The sequence below is a fragment of the Phyllobates terribilis genome, unplaced genomic scaffold (assembly GCF_046119375.1).
Source record: "Phyllobates terribilis strain yellow unplaced genomic scaffold, ASM4611937v1 Scaffold_12__6_contigs__length_324123572, whole genome shotgun sequence".
Classification (NCBI taxonomy): Eukaryota; Metazoa; Chordata; class Amphibia; order Anura; family Dendrobatidae; genus Phyllobates; species Phyllobates terribilis.
Window position 1 is genome coordinate 303,802,128 of NW_027362772.1, and position 19,294 is coordinate 303,821,421.

At 45.6% G+C, this 19,294-nt stretch overlaps 1 protein-coding gene across 1 annotated transcript in view; it reads right to left on the reverse strand.

Annotated features, from left to right (window-relative positions):
- Positions 1-281: 281 nt before the first annotated feature.
- CLMP (CXADR like cell adhesion molecule) overlaps positions 282-19,294 on the reverse strand; it is a 125,128-nt gene continuing 106,115 nt past the window's right edge. Inside the window, exons 5-7 of the mRNA XM_073657301.1 lie at positions 9,317-9,433; positions 7,800-7,941; positions 282-2,745 (exon numbers count right to left, since the gene is read on the reverse strand). Of these exons, the coding sequence (XP_073513402.1) occupies positions 2,556-2,745; positions 7,800-7,941; positions 9,317-9,433 (449 nt within the window). The 3' untranslated portion in view covers positions 282-2,555. The remainder of the gene's footprint in view (positions 2,746-7,799; positions 7,942-9,316; positions 9,434-19,294) is intronic.

Consider the following 19,294-nt stretch of genomic DNA (forward strand, 5'->3'; position numbering starts at 1 on the left):
TCTTACTATGTAACTTTGTAGACACAGTCCTTATTGTTATTTTGTTCCTGGAAGGTTTGAATGAGTTTTTGTCAGACTTAGCACTGTGCACTTTATTGATTTCTGCCATTTCTCATCCTATTGCTATATTGGAATGTGTACTCTGTGTCTCTAGTGACATTTTATTATAGGAGTTATGTAATGTATATTGAGGTTATCACATCCCTTTTATATCCTAATTATACACCTGTCCCAGGTGCCACCCTTTACTGTATGTTTCCTTGCCTTTCCTACTTTTATTAATCTTTATCAATAAATTTGTTATGTAAATTTTCTATACATTTTTTCTATGTGATGTGTCATTTATCCCTTGGCATTCACCGCGTAAACTCACCGGCGGCGTGGCTTTAGTAGCCACAGCATTTCAATTTCTGTTGCGGAGACGCTGGTCTCCGCAACAGAAATTTCCCCAATAGAATGTATTGGATGCAGTAACTTCGCGTGTGTTCAATGAACACATGCGGATTTACCTGCATGGTTGGACGCAGCGAAAATATGCTGCATCCAAAGCACTGCTATAGCCTGATCGTGGGCACATACCCTAAAAAATAATTTGTCATTTTTTTTCTGTGTATGCAAACCTGTAGTTTACTGATGCCATTTTAGAGGTACAAACAGCGTTTTCATCGCTTCTTGTTGCATTTTTTGGGAGTATGCATGGCAAGCAGAAACTCCATTCCTAGCGTTTTGATGATATTTTTTGCTTTACGCTGTTTAGTGTACAGGATAAACAGTTTTATATGTTAATAGATTGGACTTTTGCAAATGCTGCACTACCAAATATGTTCACTTTTTTTTTAAATTTTTCTTTAATTTTGTTATTTTTGTATTGGAAAAATCGGATTGATTAATGAACCTATAATTCAAGTTGTCCTGAACCTAGAAGCCCAAATTAGCACGCTATCAAGATTGTGCTAATTAAATTCCGCCGTCTGGTTGACGGGGGGCATTTTAAGGGATTAAACAGCAGTGATTGGAGCGAGCTCTCATTGCTGCTGTTGGTGGTGGATGCTGACTGTATAATTCAACTGGCACCCCCCATGCATGGCAGATGTTCAGGTTAATTATACAAGTAAATGCCCAACCTCTGGCTTGCATTGAATAGTCTAATGATGTCACTCAGAGTAATTTTCATCTTACGGTTGTACCAATTTCACATAAATATTGTTACCTGTAAATGGACTTTTTATAGATTTAGTACAAGAGTTGGGGCCATATGGCTAGGGGCATGGGGGAATCATTTTAATTCGTACCCAATTTCACACCTGATGAGAGAACTAAGCCCTTTAACTTATGCAGAACATTATTAATTATTGCGGTGGCTTGGTTGAAAATTGTTTTTTCATTTACTTCCACCTCTTCCTCTGTCTTTTGGCTTTTTATAGTGTATAAGAATATCTTCCTACCATTACAACAGCTATTAGTATAGGTGCCACAGCAACGAATTACTACAGGTCACATTTCTCATGACGTGGTCTTTATCAGATTGCCTCTTATTCATAGGCATCCAGTGACATTGCTGCGGCACAAGAAGAATTTAGTATGGTCACTGGCTCTTGGCAAGTTATGTAGTGATACTGTAATGCAGTGTAACCCCAACATTTGGCTCTCCAGTTTTTGCAAAATTACAACTACCAGTATATAAAACCTACAAAAAACGATAAGGGAATCATAATACTGATACTGATGATCATGATCATCAACTCCCAGTGTACTGTTTGACAGTCACAGGCTGTCAGTCCATAATGAGAGTTGTAAGTTTAACAACAGCCAGAAAGCCAAAAGTTGGGAGTAAACAGCTGTAATGAATTTTTTGGCTACTGCTAGAGTGTGAGGGTGATCATCGACTACAAGATATAATGGACCTCTACTGAGAATAGAAGAAAAGACCGTTCTGGTTGTAAGGCGTCTTAACCAGATCGGAAGTGTCTATGGGCAATTCAACCATTGACGTTTCTGCTTTACAGAACATTAAAATTCACACCGTCAAAACGATAACGATCTAAAAAAATATTTCCCTCATAGAACGACTGTTTCATCAAACATTATTTCGTACCTTCAACGTAAAGTATTTGGAAGTTTTCCCTTACAAAACAATTCACATTGCTACATAGTTCATCGTCCTTACTGTAACCTCTTTGTTCCCCTAACTGTCCACAACGTGAATCCTTTACAATCTGTAGAACTTGTATTCACATTCCCTTTTAGAGTTCAGGTTCTTCCTATAACTCCTGCTACCTACCTGTTCGAGGTTTGAGTAGAAATCTGAATGACGTCTTCAGTTCACTTTGCAGTTTTGACGTCTGTTTATTGAAAAGGTGCAAACGCTACTGGTGAATAAACCAAATGTGTGGTCTGTAAGGATTTATACTGTATGTGAAAAAGACTACTTGGCAAAGCTTGTCCAAGCAGGAGGCCCAGCGTCTTTAACCCAGTGGCACAAAGTACACATACATTCTTTTTTTTTTTTTTTTACGATCTTACGCCTTTAATAACAGGGCACTGCTTCTCTTCCCTTATATCTGCTCCAGGCAGTGATGCCTTGAGTCCCCATGAGGTGCTTCCTGTGTTGAGAGCGTTCGTTGGCTACGAGAGGCACTGTTGGTTGTAGACCGAGTAGATGAAGAACCTGAACGCGAGCTTCTGGAGCCTGAGGAAGATGATCCAGGTTTCATTAGACGAGCTTTAGGTGCTTCTGCATCCTCCCTATAAAGGCCAAAAGAATAAATTATTTGTCAGTAGTGTTGAGCGATACCTTCCGATATCAGGAAATATCATATCGGATTGGATCGGACCGATACCCAAAAAGTATCGGATATCGCCGATTCCGATACCGGAAACCAATGCAAGTCAATGGGACACAAATATCGGAATGAAAATAAACCCTTTCTTTCCTTGTAGGTTAATTCTACATGAAGGAAAACAACTAAGAATAATGTAGAATGTATTACATGAAAAGCCGGCAATTCATCAGCGGCATACACCGGTACCCGACAATTTAGAACAGAAAGAATAGAGCTTCACACATAGATTAGATAGAAACATGTCAGTCACATATATATGAAGTACAGTGACAGTGTTGCTTACTGTACTTGTCATTAAGTGTAAAGGATTTATTTAAAAAAATAATTGTGTTTTCATGCACTGTCTCTTTAAAAAAGCCGGCCGGCAATTCAGCAGCGGTACCCGACAATTTATAACAGACAGAATAGAGCTTCACACATAGATTAGATAGATAGAAACATGTCAGTCACATATATATGAAGTACAGTGACAGTGTTGCTTACTGTACTTGTCATTTAGTGTTAAAATAAAGGATTTATTTAAAAAAAAATTGGCGTGGGGTTCCCCTTAATTTTAGTCTCTAGCGGAGGTTAAGCAGACGGCTGGGGCAGATGTTTGAAGCCTGGGAAGGGGGTAATACCCACGGAGCTTCCCAGGCTACTAATATCAGCCCCCAGCTGAATACCTAGCCTTTACTAGCTATTAAAATGGGGAACCCCCTCAAAAAAATGACGTGGGGTCCCCCCTAATTTAATAGCTAGCAAAGGCTAGGCAGACAGCTGGGGGCTGACATTAATAGCCCAGGAAGGGTGCCATGAATATTGGCCCCCTCCCAGGCTAGAAACACCAGCCGTCAGCCGCCCCAGAAATGGCGCATCCATAGGATGCGCCAATTCTGGCACTTAGCCTCGCTCTTCCCACTGCCCTGTAGCGGTGGCAGTGGGGTAATAGGGCTGGGGTTGATGTCAGCTTATAATGCCAGCTGACATCAAGCCCAGGTTAGTAATGGAGAGGCGTCTATAAGACACCCCCATTACTAACCCCATAGTCAAAGTTAAAAAAAAAACACAAACACCCAGAATAAAGTCCTTTAATTGAAATAAACACACAATTCTTTATTGTTCTAAATTAAACTCTACTTACCATCACGCCCATTCCAGCTGAAGCCAACAATCTTCTGCAATAAAAGAAAAATAATAAAGCAACCTCATCCTTACCTTTCCATGGTTCCCAGGACAGCTTCAGCTCTGCTACATCGAGATGACAGGCTGGACCGCAGCAGAACGCTGCCATCCAGCCTGTCATCCCGCAGACACTGAGAAGCGCAGGCATGCTTGCGCTCCTCAGTGTCTCTCTGTGACGGCATCCAGATGAGCCGAGTTCATGTCCAATGAACTCAGCTCACCTCATGCACGTCACTGACAGCGTGGGAGAATTCTCCTGCACTCAGCGCTTCAGCGTGAGAATTTTCCCACACTGTCAGTGACGTGCATGAGGTGAGCTGAGTTCATTGGACATGACCTCACCTCATTCACGTCACTGACAGCGTGGGAAAATTCTCACGCTGAAGCGCTGAGTGCAGGAGAATTCTCCCACGCTGTCAGTGACGTGCATGAGGTGAGCCGAGTTCATTGGACATGACCTCGGCTCATCTTTATGCCGTCACAGAGAGACACTGAGGAGCGCAAGCATGCCTGCGCTTCTCAGTGTCTGCGGGATGACAGGCTGGATGGCAGCGTTCTGCTGCGATCCAGCCTGTCATCTCGATGTAGCAGAGCTGAAGCTGTCGTGGGAACCATGGAAAGGTAAGGATGAGGTTGGTTTATTATTTTACTTTTATTGCAGGAGATCGTTGGCTTCAGCTGGAATGGGCGTGATGGTAAGTAGAGTTTAATTTAGAACAATAAAGAATTGTGTGTTTATTTCAATTAAAGGACTTTTTTCTGGGTGTTGTGTTTTTTTTAAATACTTTACTAGAAATTCATGGTGGTCATGTCTAATATTGGCGTGACCCCATGAATTTCGGGCTTAGGGCCAGCTGATAATGCCAAGCTGGCCTTAACCCCTTTATTACCCAGTGAGCCACCGCACCAGGGCCCTGGATGAGTTGGGTACAGCACCAGAAGATGGCGCTTCTATGAACGCGCCATTTTCCGGGGCGGCTGCGGACTGCAATTTGCAGCGGGTGGGGCCCAGAAAGCTTGGGCCTCCCTGCACTGCAGATTCCAGCCCCCATCTGCCTAGTTGTACCTGGCTGGACATAAATATAGGGCGAAGCCCCACATCAATTTTTTTTTAATTATTTCATGAATTTCCTGAAATAATTTAAAAAAAATTGACGTGGGGCTTCGCACTATATTTATGTCCAGCCAGGTACAGCAGGCAGGAAAGGGCTGCCCCCAACCACCAGCTGCCTATTTGTACCTGGCCGGACACAACAATATAGGGAAGCCCTTTTTTTAAAAAATTATTTCATGAAATAATTTAAAAAAAATTGACGTGGGGCTTCGCACTATATTTGTGTCCAGCCAGGTACAGCAGGCAGGAATGGGCTGCCCCCAACCACCAGCTGCCTATTTGTACCTGGTTGGACACAACAATATAGGGAAGCCCTTTTTTTCTTAATTATTTCATGAATTTCATGAAATAATTTAAAAAAAAAAATAAGTGGGGCTTCTCCCTATTTGTGTGTCCAGCCAGGTACAACTAGGCAGCTGGAGGATGGAATCTGCAGCTCAGGGAGGCCCAAGCTTTCTGCCCCCCCCCCCCGGTGCAAATTGCAGTCCGCAGCCACCCCGGAAAATGGCGCGTTCATAGAAGCTGGATGCTGTACCTGGCTGGCATACAAAAATATGGCAAAGCCCACATCAACATTTTTGGGAAAAATTAATTAAAAAATAAATAATAATTTAGGGACTGCATCTTTATTAACTCCTCAAATGTCATTTAGTGTTAAAATAAAGGATTTATTTAAAAAAAAATTGGCGTGGGATCCCCCATAATTTTAGTCTCTAGCGGAGGTTAAGCAGACGGCTGGGGCAGATGTTTGAAGCCTGGGAAGGGGGTTATACCCACGGAGCTTCCCAGGCTACTAATATCAGCCCCCAGCTGAATACCTAGCCTTTACTAGCTATTAAAATGGGGGACCCCCCCAAAAAAATGACGTGGGGTACCCCCTATTTAATAGCTAGCAAAGGCTAGGCAGACAGCTGGGGGCTGATATTAATAGCCCAGGAAGGGTGCCATGAATATTGGCCCCCTCCCAGGCTAGAAACACCAGCCGTCAGCCGCCCCAGAAATGGCGCATCCATAGGATGCGCCAACTCTGGCACTTAGCCTCGCTCTTCCACGCTGCCCTGGTGCGGTGGCAGGGGGTAATAGTGATGGGGTTCATGTCAGCGCCAGCTGCCATAAAGCCCTGGTTAGTAATGATGGGCGTCTATAAGACACCCCCATTACTAACCTACAAAGTGTTAAAAAGAAAAAACACACTACACCCAGAAAAAAATAATTTATTTGAAATAAAACACACAATTTTATTTAATTCTTAGTTTACTAAAAAAAAAATAGTTACCTGTCCACGTTCCTGCGCTGATCTCCCATGCACAGCTGTCACATCTGGAGATGGTGACAGCTGTCATGGCTGCTGTAAGCTCACACTGCCGGGAACACGTCCGCTCCCGGCAGCAGGAGCCCCTGACTGAGGTCACCGGAGTGCATTCAGGCAGCGCAGCTCCGGAGACCTCCTTTACGGCACTGCTGTACCGTGGGAATTTCTCACGATACAGCAGGGCCGTAAAGGAGCTAACCGGAGCAGCACTGCCTGAACTCCGGCGAACCCGCTTATGCAATGACGGGGCTGCTTTACGGCCCCGTCATTCTAGCGGCGGCAGCGGTTCAGAGCGGTCACATTCTATGTGGCTGCTCTAAACTGGAGATCATAACCCAATGGGAGTAGTAGTGTCACATCGGCCTATGTCTGCCTGCACGCACACACTCGCAGACACACGCACAGACACCGCACACACTCGCAGACACACGCACAGACACCCCGCACACACTCGCAGACACCGCGCACAGACACCCACACACACCAATCATGATGGGTCTGATCGTCTGGGAAGTGAGGCTGACCTGTACGGCCGTGGGAAAGTTCATGTGAGTTCATGCAATGCAGTCAAGCATGAACTCACGTGAACCCTCTGAGGGCACCGCGGCGACTTCAAATGAACAGCTGATCAGCATCACCTGATACCTCAGCTGTTCATTTGAAATAACCGGCGGGAAAGCGCAGCACAGAACGGGAAAGCCGGCGGTGAAGTCTTTTCACTGCCGGCTTCCCCGCCCGGGTCCTTCGCTCCTTGGTGCTGCGCTCCCCGCCCGGTCCTAACTTACGATCGGGATGGGAGGTGGCGAGGGGAGCGGAGGATCGGGGTGGTAGGCTGCGGGGAAGCAGTATGGGGCTGTGTGATTGTTTAAAAGCCGGCGGCTTTTTACCGCCCGCCGGCTTTTAAACGATCAGGAGAATTCTCCCACGCTGGGATGGCATTCTGATGACAGGCTGGATCTCAGCTGAGCGCTGCCATCCAGCTTGTCATCCTTCAGAGACACTGCAGAGCGCAGGCATTATGGGAACTTCCGATTCCGGTATTCGATATTGTAAAAGTATCGGAATTAAGTATCGGAATTCCGATACCGCGAATATCGGCCAATACCCGATATTTCAGTATCGGAATGCGCAACACTATTTGTCAGCAAAGACTATGGCACTAACCTCTGGTTCTTGAACAATTGCACACTTTTTCCATTCCCTGTAGGGTTGCAAGAGGTAGACAGACACCAGTTGGAGACCACAAGTGTACAATAACAAGATGTTAGAGGCAATTAAACTGAATATTTGTAAGTGTAGCCACTTCGGGTTTTATGTTGCCAGATCATATTACAAGAAACTACATTTCACGATTCCCAATTATTACCTAATTTCATTCAGGAACTCATCTTCTTCCCGTTTTTTAAGCTCTTTCTTTCGAAACAGGTACCAGCACAGAAGAACTAGGAATAGCACCCCACCTACAGAGCCACAGGTGATCCCTACCAGAAACGCCACATTGGTTGGAGCTGTGAAACAGAAATATCATTTTAGTTTTAGGAAACCGCATCTAATAATAATCATATGTAAAATGTTATTGTCTTGTAGCCTTCTCTGCAATCTGCAAAGTTGTTTCTGTTGAGGCCAGACCTCCCATTTAGATAATGTATCTAATGACAAGCCAGAATAGTGAGTGCAGCTCTGGAGTATAATACAGAATGAGTAATGTACTGTAAGTACACAGTGACTCCACCACCAGAACAGTGAGTGCAGCTCTGGAGGTAAAGGCTATGTGCCCACGATGCAGAAATGCTCAGGATTTTTTCCTGAGCGTTTCTGCATCTCCCTGGTGGAAAAAAACCCCCATGTGGATTGTACATTCGTTTTCCTGCCACAGACATGCGGATGTGAAGCGTTCTTCACTTGCATTTCCGCATGCGGGTTGACAAGCGCTTTCCAAGCGATTTTAGTATCACTTGGAAAGTGCTTGTCAACTTGGTCACACTATATAAATCCATGCAGACAGCATGGATTTATATAGTGTGACCCGAGAGAATGTCAAAAAAAAAAAAAAAAATCTATACTTACCCTCCGATGGCCCACGCTTTCTTGCTTCACCGTCCCGGCTGCCGGCAACGGTACACTGAAGGACCTGCCGACGTCAGCGTCGCGTGACTCGTCACATGACTCTGACGTCAGCGCAGGTCCTTCAGTACATCGCGAACTGCCGGCAAGCAAGGAGGAGCGCAGCGCGGGCCGCCAGAAGGTAAGTATATATTTATTTTTTATTTTATTCTTTTTTTTTTTTTTTTTTTTTTTTTTTTTTACAGTTTTCAATGGTACCCAGGTCCGGAGGAGAGTCTCCTCTCCTCTAGACCTGGGTACCATCCGCACATTAGAATGCATGGCATGCGCATCTACATATACAGTAATGAGTAATCCATGCGTTCTAATGCAAGTCAATGGCAGCGAAAACGCAGCACTTCCACAAAATAATTGGTAGTGCTGCGTTTTTTTCCGCAATGTTAATCAGCAGCGGAAATTTCCGCAGCATGTGCACAGCACAGCGGATTATCATTGGGGAACATGGCAGGCCTTCTGCCTTGCGTTTTTTAAGCGTTTCTGCAGCGTTTTTGCCGCTGCGGAAACGCTTAAAAAACGCATCGTGGGCACACAGCCTAATACAGGATGTAACTCAGGATCAATACAGGATTAGTATTGAAATGTATGTACACAGTGACTGCACCAGCAGAATAGTGAGTGCAGCTCTGGGGTATAATACAGGATGCAACTTAGGATCAGTGCAGGATACCAAATATAAAATGGTAACCGTAGATAATAGGTTCTGTGTGCTACTACACTTTTGTATGTCTTTTTAATAACTTTCTGGAACTTTATACATACTTTGAGCTGTCAGGTGTACATAACATGTCCGGCTTCCAGCTTGATTTGATACAATACAGCGGTATGAGCCATTGTCTGCTTTACTGACGTTTTGCAAAAATAGTTGCTGAGGAGATCCTAGGGCACAAAGGGAGAGACTTTTATATGAGGCCTGTTATGATTACACTTTTATATAGTAATTGTGACTGATAACTCAAATTAATAGACTGATAATGTAACACAGGTGCTGGAATGCAACGCACAGAGACACAAGGTGGGAACAGTCGGGCATTGATATAACCACTTTATACGTATTACAACTATTCTGCAAGGGGGTTAGTAACAAGGGTAATAAACAGCAACTTGTAATAACAATAAGGAATATTTTCAGTGAATAACAGTAAAGTTCTTTGCAAAAGTGTGATGCACCCAAGTCATGGGAGTCACACGTGAGTTCTCTTTATATGGCCCTAGCGGGGGTCACCAGTTCTTCCTGCTAGGCCGCAAGTCTCTTCAGGATAGTGTCTATCAGATCCCATTTAGCCTCCCACGCACCAACCGGCCCGCTCCCAACCTGAAGTCCTAATCCCAACTGTCCCCTGTACTGTACAGTCATGGCCAAAAGTTTTGAGAATGACAGCAAAATTATATTTTCACATGATCTGCTGGCCTCTGGTTTTTATTAGTGTTTGTCTGATGTTTATATCACATACAGAAATATAATTGCAATCATATTATGAGTACCAATAGGTTATATTGACAGTTAGAATGAGTTAATGCAGCAAGTCAATATTTGCAGTGTTGCCCCTTCTTCTTCAAGACCTCTGTAATTCTCCCTGGCATGCTCTCAATCAACTTTTGGACCAAATCCTGACTGATAGCAGTCTATTCTTGCATAATCAATGCTTGCATTTTGCCAGAATTTGTTGGTTTTTGTTTGTCCACCCGTCTCTTGATGATTGACCACAAGTTCTCAATGGGATTAAGATCTGGGGAGTTTCCAGGCCATGGACCCAAAATCTCTATGTTTTGTTCCATGAGCCATTTAGTTATCACCTTTGCTTTATGGCAAAGTGCTCCATCATGCTGGAAAAGGCATTGTTGGGCGCCAAACTGCTCTTGGACGGTTGGGAGAAGTTGCTCTTGGAGGACATTCTGGTACAATTCTTTATTCATGGCTGTGTTTTTAGGCAAGACTGTGAGTGAGCCGATTCCCTTGGCTGAGAAGCAACCCCACACATGAATGGTTTCAGGATGCTTTACAGTTGGCATGAGACAAGACTGGTGGTAGCGCTCACCTCTTCTTCTCCGAATAAGCTGTTTTCCAGATGTCCCAAACAATCGAAAAGGGGATTCATCAGAGAAAATGACTTTGCCCCAGTCCTCAGCAGTCCACTCCCTGTACCTTTTGCAGAATATCAGTCGGTCCCTGATATTTTTTTCTGGAGAGAAGTGGCTTCTTTGCTGCCCTCCTTGAAACCAGCCCTTGCTCAAAGAGTCTCCACCTCACAGTGCGTGCAGAAGCACTCACACCAGCCTGCTGCCATTCCTGAGCAAGCTCGGCACTGCTGGTAGTCCGATCCCACAGCTGAAACAGTTTTAAGATACGGTCCTGGCGCTTGCTGGTCTTTCTTGGGCGCCCTGGAGCCTTTTTGACAACAATGGAAGCTCTCTCCTTGAAGTTCTTGATGATGCGATAGATTGTTGACTGAGGTGCAATCTTTGTAGCTGCGATACTCTTCCCTGTTAGGCCATTTTTGTGCAGTGCAATGATGGCTGCACGTGTTTCTTTAGCGATAACCATGGTTAACTGAAGAGAAACAATGATACCAAGAACCAGCCTCCTTTTAAAGTGTCCAGTGATGTCATTCTTACTTAATCATGACTGATTGATCGCCAGCCCTGTCCTCATCAACACCCACACCTGTGTTAATGGATCAATCACTAAAACGATGTTAGCTGCTCTTTTTAAGGCAGGACTGCAATGATGTTGAAATGTGTTTTGGGGGTTAAAGCTCATTTTCTGGGCAAATATTGACTTTGCAAGTACAGTAATTGCTGTTAAGCTGATCACTCTTTGACATTCAGGAGTATATGCAAATTGCCATTACAAAAAATGAAGCAGTAAACTTTGGAAAAATTACTATTTGTCTCATTCTCAATACTTTTGGCCATGACTGTAGGTGAGAGTTGGATGTGACGGCCCTGTTCACTTGCGCGATTCTTTCGCTGTTGGTGGCGCGTCTCTCCTGTCGCAGTCCTCTGTCAGTTCTTCTCAGCTTGACCTTCGACTATAGTCTCTCACGCTTGAGTTAAGAAGGTCCAGACCTCGGCGTTTGGCAGGTGATGTTGGGTTCCGGGGACTTACTCAGTGTGGAGCGCAGGTCCTGGCTCTGACCAACATGTGCAGGACTCGAGACGCTTCTGTGAGCAGTCCGGAGCTTATCAGGCGGTGTCCAGCTTTGGTGCGACGCAGGCCTCCAGCTGAGGCCTGTTGCACTGGGCTCTGTGATCGCTCTGGGGCACATCTGCTCCACTCTGCAGCCTGGCGCCAAATCTCTGTGTGTCTTGACGCTCTGAACTTTTATTTCCAGGAAATCCTTCCTGGAGGTCACCTGATCAGGTCCGGCAACTGCATTTGCTCCCCCTTCAACCTTCTAGCACAACTTGGTTCCGCTCGATTTCGTCTGACCAGCAGATGGCAATCTCTCCTCCTCTCTGGCACATCCTGCAAGAGTTCTGCTGCTGGTTCATAGCCCTCTGCTACATTCCTCCCCCCTTTTTGCTCGCCAGTCCTCGGGTGAGTGGAGTTCTTGCGGGATTGACGTCTCCTTCCTGGCAGCGCAAGTTCATACAAGAGTTGAGCACACGTCTGTTGAATCTGAGACTAGATAAACTCTTCTTGGGCATACCGGTTAGGAGGGATTCCGGCATTAGCCCGCTCAGTCCTGCGGAGCTCCTCCTGCAGAGGTGATTCTGGAGTTCCTGAAGAATCAATCACTGGGGATTGTAAATCGCCTCCCATTTCATTCTCTGTCCCACTCGATAGTGGCACTGTCAGCTCTGACAGACTCAATGGCATTACGTGTACGCATGCGGGAGCATGTGAGGGACATTGCTGCGGCCAGGACAGCGGCTGATATCACTGAATTAAAAACTATCCCCCGACATTTTAAGATGCATCATGACTGTAACCCCAAGTCTTTTCGGGTGAGGTGGATTGACCTCATCCATACTGGCATTCGGGGAGGAGATATAGGGAAACACTTGACACAATGCGAAACCAGATTGATCGTCACCTTGGGGACGTTGGCTCCATCTGGTCTCACCTATAATTTGGATACTTGCCACCTCTACCACATGGAGTTTGTGTGGTGTTTTGTATATTTTTTTGTTTTTAATCTATCATTGTTATTTTAATGCTAATAATTGTATTTTTGTGGATCTATCTGCAGTTCTCCTTTCCTTTTCACCTTGTGACTGGTTCCATATATGTTTAACTGGTTGTCTGATGCAGCGGATAATGACTTCATATATACATGCATGTATAATATTTACATGCATGTCTGCATACAACTCCATGGATGACTGACTAGGATGGAGATCAATCTGCAATTTATATACTTCAATGATCGGTCAACATACATCTTTGGCAAATATTGTATAGTAATAATGATAGCTCTGGTATGTTTATTGTATTTATATTTGTTCTCCAAATGATGTAGACCAGTGTTTCCCAAGCTCCAGTCCCCACGGACCCCACAGGTCATGTTTTCAGGATTTCCTTAGTATTGCACAGGTGATGGAAGTATCATCAAGGCATCAGGAATTCTCTCACCTGTACAATACTATGGAAATCCTGAAAACATGACCTGTGGGGTCCGTGGGGACTGGAGTTTGGGAAACGTTGGTGTAGACTGATGACTTGTTTTGATAGTTTATAATTGCTTCTATTGGTCTTTTTCCATCTTTTCCTTCTCTTTCCTTCCTTTTCCATCCTTTCCTTCCCTACCTGCCTATGCAATATGAGTAAGAATTTTCATAATTGAGCAGTTCTGGTGTTTTTTTGGTATGCTCTTCACAAAGATGTGTATGATACATGGGTTGAGTCTACGTACAGTACGGACCAAAAGTTTGGACACACCTTCTCATTTAAAGATTTTTCTGTATTTTCATGACTTTGAAAATTGTACATTCACACTGAAGGCATCAAAACTATGAATTAACACATGTGGAATTATATACTTAACAAAAAAGTGTGAAAAAACTGAAAATATGTCTTATATTCTAGGTTCTTCAAAGTAGCCACCTTTTGCTTTGGTTACTGTTTTGCACACTCTTGGCATTCTCTTGATGAGCTTCAAGAGGTAGTCACCGGAAATGGTTTTCACTTCACAGGTGTGCCCTGTCAGGTTTAATAAGTGGGATTTCTTGCTTTATAAATGGGGTTGGGACCATCAGTTGTGTTGTGCAGAAGTCTTGTGGATACACAGCTGATAGTCCTACTGAATAGACTGTTAGAATTTGTATTATGGCAAGAAAAAAGCAGCTAAATAAAGAAAAACGAGTGGCCATCATTACTTTAAGAAATGAAGGTCAGTCAGTCCGAAAAATTGGGCAAACTTTGAATGTGTCCCCAAGTGCAGTTGCAAAAACCATCAAGCGCTACAAAGAAACTGGCTCACATGAGGAGCGCCCCAGGAAAGGAAGACCAAGAGTCACCTCTGCTTCTGAGGATAAGTTTATCCGAGTCACCAGCCTAAGAAATCGCAGGTTAACAGCAGCTCAGATTAGAGACCAGGTCAATGCCACACAGAGTTCTAGCAGCAGACACATCTCTTCAACAACTGTTAAGAGGAGACTTTATGCAGCAGGCCTTCATGGTAAAATAGCTGCTAGGAAACCACTGCTAAGGACAGGCAACAAGCAGAAGAGACTTGTTTGGGCTAAAGAACACAAGGAATGGACTTTAGACCAGTGGAAATCTGTGCTTTGGTCTGAGGAGTCCAAATTTGAGATCTTTGGTTCCAACCACCATGTCTTTGTGCGACGCAGAAAAAGTGAACGGATGGACTCTACATGCCTGGTTCCCACCATGAAGCATGGAGGAGGAGGTGTGATGGTGTGGGGGGGCTTTGCTGGTGACACTGTTGGGGATTTATTTAAAATTGAAGGCATACTGAACCAGCATGGCTACCACAGCATCTTGCAGCGGCATGCTATGCCATCCGGTTTGCGTTTAGTTGGACCATCATTTATTTTTCAACAGGACAATGACCCCAAACACACCTCCAGGCTGTGAAAGGGCTATTTGACCAAGAAGGAGAGTGATGGGGTGCTACGCCAGATGACCTGGCCTCCACAGTCACCAGACCTGAACCCAATAGAGATGGTTTGGGGTGAGCTGGACCGCAGAGTGAAGGCAAAAGGGCCAACAAGTGCTAAGCATCTCTGGGAACTCCTTCAAGATTGTTGGAAGACCATTTCCGGTGACTACCTCTTGAAGCTCATCAAGAGAATGCCAAGAGTGTGCAAAGCAGTCATCAAAGCAAAAGGTGGCTACTTTGAAGAACCTAGAATATAAGACATATTTTCAGTTGTTTCACACTTTTTTGTTAAGTATATAATTCCACATGTGTTAATTCATAGTTTTGATGCCTTCAGTGTGAATGTACAATTTTCAAAGTCATGAAAATACAGAAAAATCTTTAAATGAGAAGGTGTGTCCAAACTTTTGGTCTGTACTGTATACCAACTCCCACTTGCTTTTTATAGTATCTTATTCTGGTTATCCCATACTTGCATGGGCTTTTCCCACCCCCGGTTTTGCCTGTTGCCACTTTGCGTGTTCTGGTCTTATTTGTATGATTGTCTCTTTTTTAATCTGTATTTAATAAAGTTTCATATTTTATTGAAAACACACTCCTTCTTTCTCCTTTTCTATTGAATTACTCATTCAGGAGTGCCTTTACATTTTACAAATGCACAAATGATCTAATTTATATTAAATAATTATGCTGATGGGATTTGTGTTAATAACTGAATAGCATTGTAGCCCATCCCTCTTCATCCCCTAAGACCCTTGTTTGTGTCGCTTCAGCTACTTCAGTTGGAGATTCAGTCCTGTGACAGTCCTCCACTTCAGAGGTGCAGGGCCACAGCATATTGCGGTGGCTCACTCTAGATGTTGCTGTGTCATCCCCTTCGGGTCAGACCTCGTAGACCGGGTTATTCGGGTGGACCTTCTTCACCACTCGATAGGGTATTGTCTCCCAACGGTGATCCAGCTTACTCCCGAGCTGCTTGGCTCGCACTAGCACACTGTCCCCTGGCTGGAGTGGTCCACCCGAGGTCAGGGGCCGACTTGGATGTTCCACTTCCCGGAACTACTGTTAAACCAATCTTCTCACAATGTGAAGTCGGTGCTCCCGAATCCAGGTACTTGGGCTGCTGCCCGGACAGGGGTCTTCTGAGTCTAGCTTCAGTTCAGTGATTTCTCGTTCATTCCTCCCAAACAGCAACATGTAGGGGGGGTGTAGCCAGTATCGCATGGACCCGATTATTATACACCCACAGCAGCTCAGACACAAATTCGTGCCACTTCTTCTGCTTGTCTTCCAGAGTTTGCAACATTTGCAACGGGGTTCGGCTGAAGCGTTCGCAGGCTCCGTTCCCCTAGGGGTGATATGGCGTTGTTCAGGATTTATAGATACGATACAGCTCATCCATCACTCGCCCCTAGAAGCAGGCTCCCTGGTCAGAGTATTTTCTTCGGGCACCCATATATTCAAACGAAATCTGGATAGATAGCCTTAGCTGCTGCCTTTGCCGTCTGGTCTTGAGTAGGGATCACCACTGCGAACTTGGTGAAGTGGTCAGACCTCACCAAGCAATACCCTTAACCATTGTATGAAGTTCCGATAATCAGGTAGTCCATCATCAGGACCTCCAAGGGCGCAGAAGTTTGGATGGTCTGGACAGTAGCCCTCTGTTACGGGGGCTTACTTAGCTCAAACTGACGACATTTTCGGCAAACTCCTTCAACTTCTTGCTGCAGTTGGGGCCAATACGCTAGCCGTTGCAACCACCGGAAGGTCTTCTCCACATCAAAGTGAGCACCCCTCTAATGAGCTTCCTTGGCTAGCTGTACTACTGGCACTTCCGGAACCAATACTTGCCAGGTAACATCGAACTCCCGAGGTAATTGGATCCTTCAGCATAGCAAGCCATCTTCCAGAGAGAGCCTTTCCCACTGGCCCAAGATTTGCAGGTAGTTTGGAGCGAAGCAGCCCTGACTTCCTGGTCGATGTTTTTTCCCCTGGGCGACCCATTCTCTCAATTTCGCCAGCTCTGAGTCAGACTGCTGTATATGTATCCACTCGTCTCTTGATCGGCCTAGAATTTGAGGGGGTCTGGGCTCTCCTCCGGACTTCTGGGTGTCTACTACAGCAGAGGCAAAGTGACTGAAATCCGGGATCTCGTCGCCTTCGAGCTCTTCATCTATATCTCTTAGGCCCCGCTTGGGTGACTCAGTACAGGGCATCTGCATGAATGTTCAGGGCCTTAGACCAATAGCCGATCTTGTACTGGTACTGGTTCCAGTTTGTACGGACTGTAATTGTCTGGGTTCTTCTCTGTATCCCGCAGTGACCGACTGGCATACACGATCACCCACTCTCTTCCTTGTACTTGTGAGAATACTGCTCACAGACCATACAAGCTCCCATCAGTGTACAACACGAAGGGCTTTGAAAAATCAGAGTAGGCCAGAATTGGGTCATCTGTTAGTGCCATCTTCAATGCACGGAAGGCTTCTTCTTTTCGTGGGCCCCACCGAATAGGTTGTCACTTGGCTCCTCCAGCCATTCCGCTCAGCAGCTTATTGAGCAGTACCGCAATCTTAGCAAAGTCTTTTATGAATGAGTGGTTGTATCTGGCGAGCCCCAGAAATGCCCTCAGTTCTCTCAGGTAGGTAGTTGTGGGCCACTTCTATACTGCAGCTACTTTCTCTGCTGTGAGGTGCACTCCTGCACTGGTCACGGTGTGCCCCAAATATTCAAGCTCCCATTTGAATAGATGACACTTGCGAGGCTTGATTTTCAATCCGTGTCTCTAAGTCACTCTAACACTTGTTCCAGTCGGCGGAGGTGATCTTCAAACGTAGCGGAATAGATAATTATATCATCTAACTATATCAAAGTGGCTTCGAAGTTAAGATCCCCCAAGTATCTTTCCATCAGCCTTTGGAATGTCCCTGGCACATTTGTCAGCCCGAATGGCATCCGGTTGAACTCGAACAAGCCCATAGGGAGAACAAAGGCTGTCTTCGGATGGTCCTTCTCTGCTACCGGGACTTGCCAATAGCCACTATCTAGGTCAAGGGAAGAGAAGAATTTGGCAATTCCCAATGCTGATAGAGATTCTTCGATTCTGGGTAAGGGATAGGAGTCCCGCACAGTGCATGCATTAAGCTTCCGGTAGTCTACACAAAACCTCAAAATACCGTCCTTATTCCGGACCAGCGCGATACTGGCCGCCCAGGGACTCTGACTCTCGCTTATCACGCCATTCCGCAACATGTGAGTCAACAGTTCTTTCACCTCCTGATACAGGTCGGATCTGCCGATGCCTCTCTCGAATGGGAGCAGTATTTCCTTTAGGTATTTTGTGCTGAATGTCCTGGCTGCACCCGAAGTAGTCTTCTTGCTGAGCAAACACCCCCTGGTACCGCTGTAGTAACTGCTAAACCTGTCTGACTTGGCTTGCGGAAAACTCAGTAAGGTTAGCCTCCATTTGCTCTAAGAGATGGCGTCCTGCCAGTGGTTCTCTTCCTTTCTTTTGGCTGTTGAGTGACACCTCTAGAGTCCATGGTTCTCCTTTCACAGGTATCAATCCTATAGTGTCAGCTCTGGTGAGGTCCTCTGGCATTATACAAACTCGAGCCACCTCTTGTCGGGGCAATAACTGTAGACTCACTCCGCTTAGGTTGATGCAACGTACGGGCACCCGCCCCTGTCGCACGGTGGCTAGGGTGCGAGCAATCAAGAGTCCGGAGGGCGCCTCCTCTCCCTCCATAGGCTCAATGTGAACATCCACGCCTTCTAAAGATACATGTGTCAGTACTGGTATAGCGAGTACAATCTGTCCCACTGGCAGTGTCACTGTGGCTTCAGGCGATATCGATACTTTACCGCTATAATGGGAGGCAGCTGGTAGCTTTTGAATTTGGTTGACTCGCACGAGATGTTGGAATACCATTTTGCTGGCCGGATCGCGAGTGGCGCAGGTCCAATTGTTTTTGTCGGGGCCCTCGGCTAAGAACTGTCCGTTTTCTTTAAGCACATTCATGCCCAAAGTTACAATGGGTCCTTCGCCTCCAGACCCCGTGGTCAACACTATCCCTTTTTGACAGAGGTCCTTCCCGCGTGCCCGGACAGTCATCCATACTACTCCCGCTACTGGAATATGTAGTTGATTAGCCGCCACCAACCGGACAGTGGGTTCTTTCCAGGAGCGAGCAACTTTGGGGAAATTACTTTGGAAATATGCCTCAGGCATAGTAGTCACCTGAGACCCTGTGTCCATTAAACAACGAATCCGTTGCCCATTAAATTCATCCCAGATTGGCCTGTTGGAGATAATGTCCTCAGAGTTCTACCTTCCACTCTCTGAGGCTCGGAACCCCACAGCATGCTCCATGACCGTGGGGCGCCTTAGTTTAACGGCTGCCCCCGTCTTCTCCTTTCTCGACTCGGGCAGTCTTTGGAGATATGTCCTCTACCTCAACAGGTCAAACACTCTGGCCCTCGCTCCTCTGATGGGCTGGGTATACGACGTGGTGGAGTACGATAGGAACGCTTCTCTCGCTCTGACCTCCGTCCACATGGGGCTGTGCGGTCTGCCGGCGAGAGGGCAGTGGCGGTCCCTTTAATCTTGTGCAGCTCACCTCGAATATCCTGGATCTCTTGACGTATCTCCCGCACCCAGTCGGTCTCTTTG